Source organism: Lepisosteus oculatus, chromosome 6 (genome assembly GCF_040954835.1).
Source record: "Lepisosteus oculatus isolate fLepOcu1 chromosome 6, fLepOcu1.hap2, whole genome shotgun sequence".
Lineage (NCBI taxonomy): Eukaryota > Metazoa > Chordata > Actinopteri > Semionotiformes > Lepisosteidae > Lepisosteus > Lepisosteus oculatus.
In genome coordinates, this window is record NC_090701.1 from 50,618,612 (window position 1) to 50,635,940 (window position 17,329).

The 17,329-nt window shown below is 37.5% G+C and overlaps 1 protein-coding gene across 2 annotated transcripts; it reads right to left on the minus strand.

Annotated features, from left to right (window-relative positions):
• Nucleotides 1-934: 934 nt before the first annotated feature.
• On the minus strand, nucleotides 935-15,716 carry ttpa (tocopherol (alpha) transfer protein). Of its 2 annotated transcripts, none has more exons than XM_006634007.3 (5): nucleotides 15,412-15,711; nucleotides 12,724-12,877; nucleotides 6,723-6,916; nucleotides 6,181-6,291; nucleotides 935-4,023 (listed from the first exon to the last, which is right to left on the minus strand). In XM_006634007.3, the coding sequence occupies exons 1-5, from the start codon at nucleotides 15,613-15,615 to the stop codon at nucleotides 3,808-3,810; spliced, it is 879 nt and encodes a 292-aa protein (XP_006634070.1). In that variant the 5' UTR covers nucleotides 15,616-15,711; the 3' UTR covers nucleotides 935-3,807. The 2 variants fall into 2 exon arrangements, with proteins under 2 accessions (XP_006634070.1, XP_015209058.1); XM_015353572.2 differs by lacking the exon at nucleotides 935-4,023 and adding an exon at nucleotides 4,042-4,440 and having other exon boundaries at nucleotides 15,412-15,716.
• Nucleotides 15,717-17,329: the final 1,613 nt, after the last annotated feature.

Here is a 17,329-nt window from a genome sequence, read left to right on the forward strand (position 1 = left end):
GTCAGTTATGTCCTACTGAGTGATCTGTGAACAGCTTTTTTCCTTTGGGGGAAAAAGTAATTTCTTTCCCCATCTTCAAGTCCCTATTTCCTGCTGCTGCCTCAGTCATTCAAAAGAGGTTTTGCTGTTTTTCTGCAGGATTTATTTATCTAGTTTGTATAATTGTTGAAAGCAGGGCTACTCTTTTCCCTGTTCTTCAGACAGTCATGATTTTCTTCCTGAATGAACTTGTCCCCCAGTGTTTCCTCACAACACTGTTTCTAACGTCTTAAACACTTCAACTTCAACGTCATAAGGAGTAAAGTAGCCAGGAACTTGAGGCTACTGCAGTAACAGGTAACTACAGTACAACATTATAGGAATAACTAAAGCATGGGAAGGGAAGGATTATGTGGATGTACAGTATATAGAATTTGTGGATAAAGATTTTGTGGAAAAACAACCAAGACAAAAGAAGTGAGAGTGGTACTGTACATCAAAAATAACCCCCAACTGAAGCACGAAAGTTTAGGATTTATGTGGGGTAAACTATAAAATAGAATATAGAATAGGACCCAAGAATAGGTATATGCTATAGACTATCTAATGCTGACATGGGCATAACTACTGTATGGTAACATTTGAAAGGTAAGTAGTAAAGATGACATAGTTGGATTTCAATTTTCCACTTAAATTAGTATAGAAGGGATAAGCATGGGATACCTTTCAGTAAATTTCTACTGAAAAAAACAAACAAATTTCCTTAGTAAGAAAGCGGGCATCTGAGAGATCCCATTCGATTTACTGCTTTTCCACAGGAACGCAGGTGTTCCCGACGTGGCTGATAAGGAGAAGGCAGGAATTTATTCCCTGGCTGCTGCTTGAAGATTCAATTAAGGAATGCCAGTCCACAGAAAAAAACAACAACTTTTGAAACACAGAAGTCTCAAACTGCTTAACATTAAATAGACAATTTATTTCTTAGAACATACGAAAGGTTACAAACAAGGGGAGGCCATTCGACCCGTCTTGTCCATTGCAGTAATTAGTAAAGGAGCTCATCTGGCTGTTTCTTGAAAAAAGCCCGGGTATCAGCTTCAACAACATGGCTGGGTCTCTTGTTCCAAACTCCCACCACTCTTTGGGTAAAGAACTGCTGTTCTAGATTTTAAATGCACTTCCGCTTGTGCCCTTTGATTTGTGTGTATTGCCGTTCATTTGGAAAAGAGTCGATGCCTTTGAGAACGTCTTGGTGGGGCAATGCACTCCAGTGTTTTCAGGTGTAGACTTGCGGTTCAAGTTAAAATTCAGTTCTGTTCTCAACTACAGTTAAAACAGATGGCGACTGAGCAGATGATTTTGACAGGAGTTGCAGATGAATATTTTTGTATAATTTGTATTACCTGTCACGTCCCAGTTCCAAACCTTGCTGAATGTTCTGTCAGTTGCTTTGCAGTGAACATACTTCATTGGCAAAGTCCACTGGATTTCTAAGACAGTTTCGCACTGTGGTTCCTAACATTCCAAATACATATGGTTTAAGAAGGACTCTTAATTATTAATAAATCCAACCTTGTTTCTAACAATAAACTATACAACCTACGTTTGTCTTTACATTCATATGATTCACATTTGAACACAACATTTCACAGTTCACAAAGAGGTACACTCCATACACGATCCATACAATGCTGAAATCATAGGCTGTTGAAGGATGACTTATTTGGATCAGATTTTTCTATACTGCAGATCTCTCTTGTTCCTCATATTATGATGTTCTTAATTTACTATGAAACGTAATTCCCAATTAAATCCAGGGAGACATGGTCATTAGGAAAATGATGTACCCTTTTGGAACAAAGCTCGAAAGGATTGAGATGAAAACTGTGATACAGAAGTAAATACAATCAATAGCATTTATATAACACTTTTCACCCAAAGAAGTGAGAGATCGTTACACCAATTGCATAAAAGGTGAGGTTTAGGTAGGCTACACTGTGCAATCCCAGAGTGTAACTTGGTCAGCACATCATCGGTAACATTTACCTGCTGTATGTTATGAACAGTGACATGAGACCATTAATGACTAAGTAGTCAATTTGTCAGAAATTCTGGTATAGAGGGAAGAGTGCAGTGGTCCACCAACAGCACTTACAGTATCAGATCCCCCATTCCAGACCTACCCAGGGCAAATCTGTGTTTACATTCTGAGATCTGACAAGATGAGGCTACAAGATGGTAACTATTACATTTGACCTGCAAGTATTTATCAAAGAAAATACAATTTGCAAAGACCTTAACGATTTCATTTTCTCCTGTGGGTTTTGGTGGTGTTGAGGGCATCTTGGGCATCCTGGACTGAACATACTCGCATATTAACATGAATAGCCATACTTCACAGGAGCTCACTAAAAAGTCTAAGGGACTTGTTTAAAGGCAATAGGAAATTCCAGTTATCAGCGTTGTGATTCACTTGCCTAAAATAAATCCAATCAAGTACTACCATTGATAAAACTCCTGTAAATAAAACATTAATTAGGGGAATATATTTTAACAGTACAAGTGATTTAAGATTACAGGAAAACATGAATTGTAACCAATTCATGCTTATGTTAAATATTTTGCTTTTGTCTTAGTGAATGATCTCTATATCACTAGTGTGTGCTGCAAATGAGAAAGCAAGTCTAAGGTCAAAACTATGTTCTAATTATTTGTAGTTGTATAGAAGAAAACATTTAAACTATGTAAGTATTTAGCAACCTAACTCTCCTCGGGATACTTTTTGGCATGTAAAATATTTTTTTTCAGCTTCCTTTTTTTAGTTCTTCAACAAAGGCAGCTCTGAGTGCATTTAAATGGCCTGGTTACCTAGGCAGCTACATTCTCTCTCAGATCTGCCCACAACACATTTCAATAGGATTGAGATCAGGTGATTACTATGAAAAATTCAGCATTTGGATTAGCTTTAGCTTTTAAAATTCAATTTGTTGTGGTGGTAATAATTGAAGCTATTTTAAGTGTGTTCTAATCTCTGACAGGTATTTAATATGTTAGTCAGGGTTATGTCTTAGTACTGTATATTACTGTGTTGTGCTGTGAAATATTTGCAGTGCATGAAGAAACAAAGGCTACACTATTCTGGAATTGATAGTATGTCCATAACTTTTGTTTCTGTATTATAAGTATTAGCTTATGCATTGGCTCATAAGACCATAAAGTTACACCATACGAGAATGTTTTTAGAACTGTTTTTTCAGCTTTTTGAATGTACTTTTTCACATTGGCTTTTTTATAAAACTATCTTTCCTGGAAAATGTAGACTATAACTATACAAAAGTTAATATGATGATTTATAGTTTGTCAGTTTTCCCTAAACATTACATAACTAATTTCCAATGTCAGATTTTACATTTTTTTTTACAAATCATTCACTTCTTTTATTCTTCATTAAATGTAATTTTGATTTTTATTACATTGAATATTCCTGATATAGTGAACTGCAAATTATGCAGCAGATGGAATACTTTTGCCTTTGACTATAAGGGCAATAGTGATTACCACTCTGAAAACAACCTGCAGTATATCCTACATTTCAAACTGTAAACAAGAGTCTTTAGCTAATTGTAAACATGCTGTATTTGCTGCTCTCTTCCAACGAAGACCTTGTGGAAAGTTTGGCGACAGAATGGTATTTCCATCAATTGTTTGAATCATTAAATCTCAATTAACAGGGGAACTTGGCTCCTTCAGGTGCAAAAATGGCTTCTTGGTTCCCAAAGAAAAGAAAACAAATTAGCAAAAACAAACTAGATGTTGATGGGGTCTAATTTATTGACTGTAGGAACACGAAAGGCTTTGTTCTCTGCTGCCCGTGGTGTCGATAGAGAGCTTATGAAGCCAGTCCTCTGACTGCAGAATAAAATCAGTCCATTCCTGGCAGAGCTCCTCCATGGCAGGTCCTGTACCTCCGTATTCTGGTGGTAGAATGCTCACCGGAAATTGCTCACAGAGGCTTTGAACATATGCACTTCCATGCATGTGGATCTGCATTGCAAAGACACAGGCGGATGATCCTTATTATCCTTTATGTTAAAGGATTAATTATTTTAATTAATTATCCTTTATTAATTTCAGACACACAATGTGTGGAGCACCTGCACCATTTTGAGGCGCTGTGATCAGATCTTCACTCCATTACTGGCACTCACAACAAAACTGGGAGACGATTATGCTAGAATCCTTCATATTGTCCTAAAACTTCACCAACACAGAATTCCATCGTAAAAAAGGTTCTAACATTTGAGTATACGACAGTGTTTCACAGTCACATCTATTTTATTTTACGCTCAAAAAAGTTGGAACTGCCAATTACGTGAATCTCAGCTCATAGTTTCAGCTCCTGTACCACAAATGAAGAATGACACATTGTTCTTCTTTCATTTTTCCTCTTTGTTTTTTGTCCTAGTGGAAAGGTAACACCGATTAGAGAAGTGGAGCATGTCTCACTGACATCACTGTAAGCTTGAGTTGAAGTCACTGTTTCAACAAGAGTTAAGTGGACCCTGACTGGCCAGTTCCTACCCTGCAGTGCTAAGTCAACTGAATGCTGCTATTTTGGGAATCCCAGTCTCTGTCAGGAAGTGGTATGACTGAGTGGCTTGAACTGTAATGGAACTGAAACAGTCAATATGTTCTTACAATAATTTCTTGAGTAATGTTAGTTAAATCCATGAAAACTTCACAATAAGTGATGTGTTACGCGGGGACAATTTTCCCTTTAAAAATCATGGAAACGGGGGCACTTATTCAGCTGTCATTTCATAACTTTATTTTATTTTGTCATTGTTATTGTCGTGTACTGTACAGTATGTGTACAAGTATGAGATTGCATGTTTGCACGTATCAGTAAATCAGAAAGAATGTACAGTGCTGTTTTTTTTGTATGTTCGTGTTAACGTGTCTTTCAGTGTCTATGCATGGGCAGCTATCTTTAATAATTTGTGTTAGAAAAAAGATGGCCTAACTTAAATAATGTTCATGTTATTATACTAAGGGAGGCACAGTGGTGCACACACAGCGCTAGAGCCCTGGGTTCAGTTTTTGGGGTGCTATCTGTGCGAAGTGTGTCTGTTTCCTCCAGGTGGTCCAGTTTCATCCTACAGCCCAAAGACTTGCAAGTAGGTTAATTAGTTTCTGTAAAAAACAAAACTTGACCTGGTGTGAGTCTGTGGTTTTTACATCTGTGTGTGCCCTGTGATGGACAGGCATCCAGGGAGCATATCTCCTTGAACCCAATGCTTCTCGAGATAGGCTTCGGGCTACTGTAATCCCGAACTGGATAAGGAATTATTGAAAGTATTGTGATACTATTATTATATGAAAATAAAGAATGGGAAAAAAAATAAAATGGCATTTTTTTTTCCCCAAGATCATTGATATCATGTTGCATCATAAAAAGGCATAATGAAGTTTAGAAAAATTGTAACCGCATAAAACGGCTATGGTCAGACACACTGGTAAAACAAAGGACAGGGACAGATAACGGCACTATGTGTTCATCCACTCATGCATAATCCCACTACTTACACCAACTCGCACAGCTCTGTGAAGTACAAAGACGGGGATTAACACTTTTTATGAAAAATGTTCCCTTAAAAATGAATAACATTTTTATTGTGAAAATGCGTTAAGTGGGTACATATTATTCTAGGAATTAGCATATCCTCAAACCACTTTAAAAATATATAGGTTTTGCTTTTCAATGGCCTTGTGCAGAGCAGATTACTGGGTATATAACTTTAGTTTTGTTCAGTGTTTTTTTTTATGGGACACGTCTCCCAATCATTTAGCTGGTAATGATGGACGGGACATTAATGATTAATTAATACATAACAGTCTTTTTCTGCTCTATTTGGATACTAATTTCTATCCATAATTTTTATTGTTTCACTGATGTAAGTAACACATTACCTTTCTTCTAAAAGAAAGTATCAAGTAAAGGTTCCTATTCCAAATAAATCAATGAATACAGCTTGCATGGGAGTATTAATTCATATCACTAAAGCCTTAATTTCAAAACACACAGTAGAGGAAGGCAGTATAGTTCAGGGCTTATTCAATCTAAAAAATATCCAAATAAATAAAACTGCAGGCAATCATTTCCACTTGTTGCTGTACCTAATTTCATTAAAGACCACTTACCCGGGCTTTAATTTTGTCAGACAGAAATGGTCTGATCATGGCAAAAACTGGACGGAAGAATATTGGTTCATTAATCAGATGGATGCCACGCACCTTCAGTGGGAAGGAGTCCTGACGATAACATAAAAAAATAACAATAAGTAAAATAACAGTACAAAAATCTTTGCAGTTTAGTTGTTATCAGTATGAAGCTCTTGGGATTCTAGTCCAAATAGTAACCAATATGTCTCAGTACTTTAAAATGGAGTAATAATACAAAATTAGCTCTTAGAAAAGAAGCATATCCAAAAAGTGAAAGAACAGGCTGAATTAGCCGTGGTGGAGGAATTTTGCGAATTGGGGCTGAGGTCAAGATATCAAAAAACTAAAGCCGTTGAGAAGAATGAAGAGGAAAAAAAGATGTTTAGGAAAGAAAGGTTTCATCTGAATATCTTTCAATTTTGTTTCACCATACGTAGGCCTACGTCCTAAACCCATTTGCGTGCGGTGCCTCCAATTCTAGCACGGTTTAAATACAATGATTATAAACATACTGTACGTACTGTGAGCACTGCAGAAATCCTTTTAGCCAGTGATGGGTTAATCTGCAGAGCGTGAGCAAAGCGCCAGCCTTGGAGGTCAAAGATGGCCTTCAGCCCATTTCTCTGGGTCTCAATTTCTTGTACAATCAGTTCAGAAGTGATTAGGCTGATACGAAAGACCTCATAGGCGGTGTACTTCTTTGGGTTCCAATGACCTACAGAACAGAACACCAACATCTTTTTGCACTACTCACAATATAAAAACGTTTCCTAACCAAAAAACTCCAGAATATCTCCAACAGATGATATTTAAGCACATCTTATTTTCTTTTAATACATTAAAGTTCTGTGTTGATTTCTATAATCTTCTGAAAAGTCTATAATCTTCTGTGATTATCCAAGGAAACATTGGATTCCAAGCTGTGGCCATAAGGAAGGTGCAGGTTTCTGTGCTATCCTCCTGAGGAATACAAGTATCAAATTTTAATATGGCTTGTCAGTACAATGTTGAGAAGCCCTTCAACAAAGACCAAATCCTTCTACCACACAAAACTGCATTTATCCCCTCCAATATTCCTAATTTTATCTGTGTCTTTTCTACAATAGATGTTGTGCACAGAGGTCATTGCTAACACTACTTAATACGCAGGTGAGGACTTCTGATGCGAGTTACTGAAACCTGAACTTCCATGACAAATGTAAATGCATACAAAACACAGAGCTATTACCACTCATGATACTCAAAGCCATTTCAAGGACTTTCATTGCCTATGAGGAGAAAAACTACTTAATCTCTGTGGTCAACTCGTTGGTCATAATGTTCGAAACCAGCTAGATGGTTATGAGTAAAACTGTGGTAAGAACCACATGTAAAACAATATTGTGATTGTGTTACTACTGAAAGCACTGCAGCTTACTTACTGCAGTAGAAGAGACAAACTGTCATTGATGCACTTTACTACTACGAAAGCCACATATGCAAGAAAACATAAGAACATACTGTACTGTAAATCAGATTACAAAGTGTGAAGACCATTTGGCACATCAAGCTCATTTAATTGATTCTGATTTCCCAAAGGCAGTTAAGCTATCTGTTTCAACAACATGTCAGTGTATAGGTTATTCCAGACATCTACAACCCTTTATGTAAATGTCAGGCTGAAAAAAAATGTCAGGTTCTTGATCTAGACACTCGTAACTAAAGTATCACACTTTTACCTCCCGACTGATTTGTCTGTTGTACACAACAAATAACAGTGTTCTGCACATCTGTGTGACATTTTCTATTGTCCATCGGAGTATTATACAGTTTATTTTTTCTTCTCTGAAAAGGATCTGGTTTCACTGATGGTAAGTCCATATGAGTTGTTGCTTCAACATATCAATGGCACCAAGGTGTTTCTTGGTAAGCAGGGCATTTTGGTCCTTCTTTGTGTTTTTCTTTCTTGATTTTCACCAAGCTTTACATTCAATGGGTTTAATAACCTCATCACTACATTAGTGCCCAATCATCTCTGTCCCTAATGTGATAAGCACTCATATATGCCAGCAGCCATACCACCCTGCAACTCACAGCTGGCAGCCCACTGAAGCTCAGCAGGTGTGAGCCTGGTCTGTATCTGGACGGGAGACCTCCTGGGAAAGACTAACGTTGCTGCTGGAAGTGGGGCCAGCAGGGGGCGCTCACCCTGTGGTCCATGTGGGTCCTGATGCCCCAGTATAGTGATGGGGACACTATACTGTAAACAGGCGCCGTCCTTTGGATGAGACGTAAAACTGAGGTCCAAATTTCCCATTGGCCTTTACCAAGCATGGCCTCCTAATAATCCCCATCTATGAACTGGCTTCTTAACTCTGTTCTCCTCCCCACTGATAGCTGATGTGTGGTGAGTGTTCTGGTGCACTATGGCTGCCATTGCATCATCCAGGTGGGGCTGCACATTGGTGGTGGTGAAGGGGAGTCCTCATTACCTGTAAAGCACTTTGAGCAGAGTGTCCAGAAAAGTGCTATATAATAAATAATAATTATTATAATTATTATTATACTGTAGAACAGCCAAGGTCACTCAGGTTTATCAGTCAGTCATGGACAACTAATGATCACAATTAAGCCAAAACATTTAATTTATACAATCCATATACTTGATGTTTTGAAAACCATATCTATATATAGATATAGTGATAGGTTTTTCATTTAATGTAATGTATGGTTCATTGTACATAATTCTGGCAGCAGAAATGCACATCATTGTCTGCATCTTGCATGACTACAATTTATGATGCTTGCAAACATCATGGTGTGTTTTAACAAACCTACCAGTACCTTACATACAGGAATTAAACTAATAGTAAAGTTCTTATATATAGATATATATTTATAAATAGAAATCCACCTGAAAGAGTATAAAAATGCCAGTAATATTATGCTTTAGTAGATAAGTCTCTTGGAAGTTGTTAGTCTCGCAGGAACACTGAAAAAACGTGGGAGTTTAGAAATAGCTTTAGGTGCCAGATTCACACAAATGCTCTAGATATGTCAATGGCTAATCTCCTATTTTTCAATACAAAAAGAGAGGCAACATGTTTACTCACCTCTCACACACACCAACAAACTGAAGGGAAGACATTTACCAGGATAGTAACATTATGTAATCTGTATTTTTTTTAACTGTTATCTTCTGCATTCACCTGAAATGTTGGGCGAGTTCTCACAGTTCTGAATCTCGCACTCCTTGGTAAACATGAACTTTACTCTAAAAGATCTTCCGCCAAAGATTTTTTGTTCTAAATAAATTATTCTTGGCTTTTACTTTCATAGTCTGCAGCTAAAGTCAGCCAAGGGCTACCTAGGTTGGGTACAAAGTGGTGAACGAGGGTTGTTTTTTGTTTAACCCAAGACTCAGGGATATACTGTAAGATTGGAGCCACATTTTGCTTGACACGTACATTTTAATACCCCACCTACAGCTAAAACCTGTGAATACTGTGCAATATAAATGTCGAAATATTTCATATATTTTACATTGTAGAGAAGTGATACTGTATATATAACAGCTGTTTGTTATACAGACATGGTTGTCTCATTAATAGTTGCAGAGGGAAATACAAACTACCCAGTATCTACCCAACATCAACATCAACACAAAAATGTGTTCTTTAACAGTTGGAAGAGAAGTAGCCTAGGACAGGATAAATATGGTTTGAACATATTCTGCCTGAAGCACTAAATGGATTCAACCAATGAGTAAGTAAATCAAAGCAGGAAAGCAGTGGCCCTAATAATCAAATAAATAGATTAAGAACAATATTAAGAGAAATAAAGCACCTTATAGAGTTTGCAAACAGAGCAGGATCAAATTAATGAAATTCTGTACAATGCACTCTACTGAATAAAAAAAGGATAAAAAGCTAAGAATGACAAAGAAAGACATTTTGCAATTGAAATATTTTTTTTTCAGTATTACAACAGTAACAGATGAAACAAAGTGTCTAAAGAGATAAAAAGGGAACTGCTTAAATTATAGAAGGAAAATGACTGATGTTTTACATGAATAAAGCTGAGCAAACATAAATTTGATATTGAAGACTATTAGCACAGAAAAGGCAGTGTTTATTAGACGCTCTTAATAAAAGCAAATCTCCAGGGTCTACTAGTGTTACGTCCCAGTGTGTGTTCTGTGTGTTTTTTCTGTTATGTCCACACTGGTGACCCTTGATTGTTCTCCCTTCCCCATTGGCCCACCATTACACCACACTTTCAGTATGACATCATCATCAATTAGCTCTCAGCCAATCAGAACACATCTTATTCAGCATATAACATGGAGGTTTTCAGCAAAGAGAGGCCTTTCGTTTGACTTCGGTCCCGTTTGGTTTTGATTATCGCTTCGCTTCGGGTTATTGCTTTGGCTTTGCTTTATGTGTGTGTATTTTCGTATAGCTTCGGCTTTGTTGTTTGGTTGGTTTTACGCTAGTGTACTTTCATATGTTTGTGTGTTCATCCTTGTTTTGCCATTACCTTGCCCCAGTGTTACATGTTCAACTTTTGTGTTCTTTTGTACCCTGCTCCTGTTGATTACTCTTGTTTTCCCTTATTTGTATTCCTGGTTCACTTGTTTTTGTGCGAACTTTTGTATATAAGGTTAGTTTAGGTTGTTGGGTACACTTTACACACTTAGTTGACTTTGTATTGGTACACTAGTTTAGTACGGGTGAGTGCTGTTTGTCTTGTATGGTTTTGGGTAGTCAGTGCAGGTTAGCTAGGGTGTTAAAGATGCCGGAGAGCGTGTGTTTCGGGTTTTCTTTTGTAGTCAGGTCAGCTTTCCCTCACTGTCCTAGCCAGCTCCATTTTGTTTATTTTCTTTTCTTTGGCACCACTCTAGTTCCTTACCCTTGTTATCACGCTCTCTAGTCCCTTACCAAAACCCACCTGCTTCCAAAAGAATTATCCTAAATGTTACATCCCTTTACCCCTAGACACTTGGGGTCGTAACAACTAGTATTCTAACAATTGTACTTAAGGACACAATCTCTATTATTACTAGGAAATTAACGATCAGTAGAACAAAACTAGAATAGAATCTCTATGGAATTATGATCCTTAAAAATACTAAGCATGGATTCAGAAATGGTAGATATCGTTCGGAAATGTTAAAGAAAATTTAAAGTTGTTTAACAAGTCAACAATAGTAATGGATAAAAATAGACTGTAATTCTGTATAATTTATATAGAGATTTTTTTCTAAAGAATTTTTTAATTTTAGGCAGCATCTAGTACCCTCGCTCTAGTACCCTTTCCTGTGTGTTATTGTGTCCTGATACATACCAGTCACTTATTCACTTTCAAATCACTTTTGCACCAAAACTTGTCACGCTTCCCAAGTCCCTCACCAGAAACCCACCTGCATCCAAAACCATCCTAAATGTTACACCCCTTTACCCCTAGACACCTGGGGTCGTAACAAACAATGTGCATGAAAATGAAAAAAACAGATGGACATTTAGGATAAAAACAGGAAATATGCATTTTATTTTAAACGCAAATGTGGATAAACCAAAGCTTGTTTACCCATCCACTCTCCACTGATACTTCTATAGCAAGAAAGTCTTTATTTGGAAAAAATGCTGCAAAAATGAAAAACTAACCTACGGGATTTACACTGAAACAATTTATTAACTATTTTTTTATTTGCTTCTGCTTTGTGTCATGCCTGTCTGTTTTATTGTTTTGCCAGTGTATAATCCTAAATTCCACCTGTTTTCTCATTAAACATTATGTCAGTTTTGGACTCTGTAATTTTACACAGTTTTAGTAACAGAGCTGAATGTAAGTAGCCTTTTACAGATATTACATACAAATATACAATAAAACCCACTAATGATGTACTAATTTCAATAACTTTCAAACCCTTTCAGCATTTAAAATAAATTATTGTGATCAAGTTCACTGAGGTTAACTAATACTGTTACCATGACATGGAACACTGACTGAGACCTTCTCCCTCTCTGAATTCATCATCTTCACTGCGACACCTCCTAGGTTTTGTTCATAAAGTGGCCGATCTTTCTTTCTTCATATGATGAAAGAATATGGACTACAGAAGGGTAGCTGAGCTCAGTTCAGATAACATAAATTGAATTTTCCAGTTAAGTCTCCTTTTACTTGTGATAACTTAATTTCTGCAGAACATCCTAGATGCAGACAGTTCAGGCATCATATTTAGGGAATACAAATGACAGAACTAGGGAATGAGATTGATCTGAGGACCAGACCAGCGGTCTGCAATCTTTTTTCCTGCACTCACAAAGTAAGCGAAAGAGTGACGTCGCACAGAGTGCAAAGCCAACCCAAGGTTCACTGCCTTCACTGACTCTACAACAGGTAACTGTGAATAAAAGCACAATGTCACTTTTTGATTCATTTATTTTTTTATTGCGCTAAATCTTCAGCGATGAGTGTAAATCCTGCACGAGAACATGATCTTAAATTCTATTTTAATTTATTGAAAATGAGAATACGAACCAATCCTATAGATCAGAACCCTGCTGCCGCTTGCGTCTCTTGACCTCAGAACTCCATGGTAATTATTTCGGAGGAGACCCAGGACTGACGATGGATGTAAATTGGCACTTATTTCAGGACACTCATTTCTCCACTTGTGGTAGTTGATCAGTAACTGTGGAGAGAGTGCACAAGGACACACTACTGAATCATTGACCACAAAGCAACTAAAACATTCCAAAAAATGTTGTCCTACTTATGTCCCCATTATGGGATTATGTAATGAGCAAGCAAAGGTCAAAACATGTCTGCATCGCATCACTGCCAGTTTAATGTTTTGAAACAAGTGGAAAGCAACATTTTAGAGCGATCAACATGTTGATAAACACAACTAGCATATCAATTCATCACAGATGGATTAATACCCACCACCAATTCATAAGTTATTCACTAATCAATTAAGCGTAACAGTTTTTTTATATTTAAATCTCTTCACAATTATCCCCGCAATTAGTCGTATTTCTAGTGAATTACCTAATTTATACAATATGTGGAAACTTACTGTACTTTGACAACTTTGAAGTTGTCAAAATAGAAGAAAGAGATAGGTTACAGCATATATTAGATTATGTACAAGTATCATTTTATCAAGTGTATAAACCTTTAGCAATTGCACATTACCTTGTTGTGGATTTCTGTGTAAAACTTTTTTTTTTATTTTTTCTTTCTTATCACTTTGCATCTACCGCACACTGTAAATCTGATCATTTTCTCTCACTGAGTAGGAAAAAAGATTTATCACCCAGTGAGCATTCAGGAGCCATGATAATGACAACAAATACAACCTGCTTAGAGGCAACTGCAATTTTCGAAAGACACAAAGTCACAGATAAATAGACTGGATTTTCCATTTGAGACAAATGCTCTTCAGGCCAGAGCTTATCCTGGTTTTATAGATTTGAAACACTCAGAGAATTGTCAACAGCAATACTGGTCCCCATTCTTGAATCTAGAAAAACTGGAGCAACTGAGGTACAGTCCCTCTCTCAAGGTAGAATAGTGGGGTCTGCATCAGGGCTTGAACCCACAACTCCAACGCTTAAAATTAAAAATAAACAGAGTTTAACTACAGGAAATTGATTCCAGTTGTCAGATCACGTATACACATACCTAAGCTTTGTGCAACAACCTGAAACTTTCAGGTACCATAAATAATATTATTGCTAAACATACGCCATTCTAATCTGCAAGCGACCAGAATACAGAATACGAATTTTTGTATAAAAATGCATTAAGTCCTGTTCTACACCTGCATGCTTTGGAAGCACTGGCCTACCTGTACCTTCTGAACCCACGTAATTAGAGCCAGTAAACAATTACGGTAGCTAATGAGTGCTGACGTAAACACCTGAATTAACCTGTCTTGTATGAGAAAAACAGATTTTACAAGACATGAACTGCCAGGATGTATTCTCATTCAACGCTGTAGTAATTTCTTTGTCGTGAACGGATTAATCGTGTTACATTCCAATGCAGCATTACATACTGTAGGCTCTGCACTCCGATTATTTTATTTCAATAACTTCTGGTTGCATAAACGATCTTTACGTTCGGGTCATGCATCCTACCTGTAGCTGAACAATCTGTAGCTGATACACAATATGTTTGCTCAAAGCAACATCATGAACAGGCGAAAAAATAACTAATGAACAGTACACTGAAATTATTTCGTTTCGTGAGCTCCAGTACTATTCAATTTAGGTGGTTTACTTAATATGCAGTTTTCATGTTCGTAAAGTAGTTCATAAGCAATTCAAAAAAGAACAGAAAGTATTTGAAAACGCTAGTCATTTTATATTTTTGAAGACGCACCTCTGTGAGCAGACAGTCTACGGCAGCCTGCTTACCAGAGAGGCAGGGGACGTTTATATAATAATTAAAAAAGCAGACTCTAAAACCAGTTCTACTCGCGATTGTGACAAGAGTTAGGAGTCGGAGCTAGGAGTTGATTGACGGCTATTCCGTCTCTTGAGATAATTACAAAAACATTTACAGAGGCGAATATAGCGTTGTCTTATAGTAATAAAATAATAAAACGGAAGACAAATATTGGAAATAAAATACAACCTGCAAACCTCAATACTTTGTGAATTACAAATATCCTAAATATCAAAATAATAATTTACACTGTAATAATTCAGTTTTCTGTGCAAAACTGTGGCGCTATAACAGGGTGAACTGAACTTGGTACAGTACGTAGTGAAGGCGTCCACTGCCACGCCGAAGATTTTACTGCTTCATTGAAATAAAAAAAGCCTTTGTTTAAAACAACTTAACCAAAATTCACATTTTTACCGTTCTTAATTTAATAAAATACCTGCACGTGTACACTTATCTATTTTATAACCCCACAATGCTTCTTTTTTGTAACTCTAAACGCATATTTTAACACATTTTTTTCCAATGAAATCGGTTTTACATTCATTTAAGAATCAACTCACGCGCGTGTCTTCTGCAGCAACAAATATGCGGCAATAATTTGGATCCTGACTGAAAACTAAGTTTTACTTTGCGTCTTCCACAGGAGTAGGCAGACGTCTACTCGTACCATAATAACATATAAGTACACAAGATACGAACGTAAAAAAAATCATATATAACATACTGTAAACAACTTTTAAACTTGTAAACAACTCCAGAACTCCATACCTTCAGCGACTGGTCAACATCAAAATCTCTGGCACGTAGAAACTTCATTAAGAAGGTGTCCGATAAGTCCATCTGATAGCGCTTGTCGCCTTCTTCTCGCTTTGCTTTTTGTCTAAGTCTGGACAAGTAAGGCTTGAGCAAACTGGAGTCGTCGGGCAAATCGTTCAGATTCCCGTTAAAATCGGTCTCCTCTCCGGACTTCATGTTGGGACCGGATGAAGTTTCAACTTCCAGCCTAGTGCAGGACGCAGAGCTACTTGCTGAGAAAGTTAAACCTCACCAACTGTGCCAGCGCAAGGGTACTCAATTGGATATCAGCAATGCACACAAACCACCCCTACACCACCTTATCTCCTAAATGTGGATTACAAGTCACAGAGCTTTTGTCAACATGGCAAATTTTCAATGTTTGTTTCTCCCCTTTACCGGACCAAAAATGGCGATTTCTGCGCACAGTTTGGTGAAATAGTAATTCGGGACATGAATTATAATAATTTAAATTCTGTTTGAATTCAGAATACATCTGACGTTTTACACATTTCATATATCTAAAGATGATAAACCATACCTTCCTTTTCAAGCAAGAAAACCATGACAGCATGACTCCATGAACAATTTCTGTGTTGAACGTTAAGACACATGCTCTGTGTAACGCAGGTGTTTGTCTGTTGCGGCATGAATGGCTTATAAAGGTACTTTGGGCTAAATCACACAAATCATTTGGAATTAATCATTCCAAATTGACTCATTTAAGGCACTTTGTTGTTTGGGTGAAAAATGTTGACAGCTTATTTTGTACATATTTGCCATGGAATTTGTATTTAGCGGAAGTTTTCAAAAGCAACTTTTGTACAAGCACGCTTAGGTAGGAAGTGCTTACTGCCTGTTAACTGGCAACCACAGCAAAGTAAGAGGAAGTCATCTATTCTACAAGTACTAAACGTTTATTCAGCTCAGTTCAGTTTGTCATATGCATAAGTGCAATGAAATGCATATTCACATGTATTCCCCTAATACAAAGAAAAAAGCCATTATGTAAACACCGAAAACATAAACACAGAAAAACAGCAGCAGCAGCAGCAGCAACAACAACGTTAAATAACATACAGTATATCTCAGAAAAAGCACCCCTTCCGTGTGAGCCAGTGGCAGGGGTAGAGTTCAGTAATCTGACAGCTGGAGGGAAGAAACCATCTCTGAACTTGGACATACGTGCCTTTATGCTTCTATAACGCTCACCAGAGGGAAGGGGGGAGAAAAATGAGAAACCGGGATGACTGGTGTCCTTAGCCATACTTCCAGCCTTCCTGAGGCAGCGAGTAGTACAAATGTCTGAAATAGAGGGGGGCCGTTCTCCAGTGATGGATGGGGCTGACCTGACCAGCCCCTGTACACCTGAAGAAGGCTCCACGGCCGAAACGTTGTGTTCTCTTTCTTCTTTTTTTCAGCATGGAATAAACCTAAAACTTGTTCCTTTGCAGCCCACGCATGCTGACGCAGCTACCCACCTGAACTACTACAGCCCCTGTAATGCCTTCCAGTCAGACAATGAGCTGCTGCCAAACCACACTGTAATACCCACATGTGAGCACACTCTGCATACATACTGTACATGTATGTGCATACAGTACATGGAGAATTTAATTACAGTTATGATCTTTTTGACTGTTTAATGAACGAACCAAGCCATGTAAAAGAAATTAGAACGAAACTAAGGGTATCAGAAGGAGAGAAGGTCAGAGAGAGTTTTAAGATAGCAGTTCTGAGAAGCTGAATGGAACTCTTTATTTGGAAGCCACTTACCACTGCAAAGCTGACCTAAACTGGTGTTGAAGTGGTAAAACGGATGACAAAGTAAGACTCTAACCCCCTCCTCCATCTAGCGACTTAAGAGAATAAAAGCAGGCCAGGTGGAGAA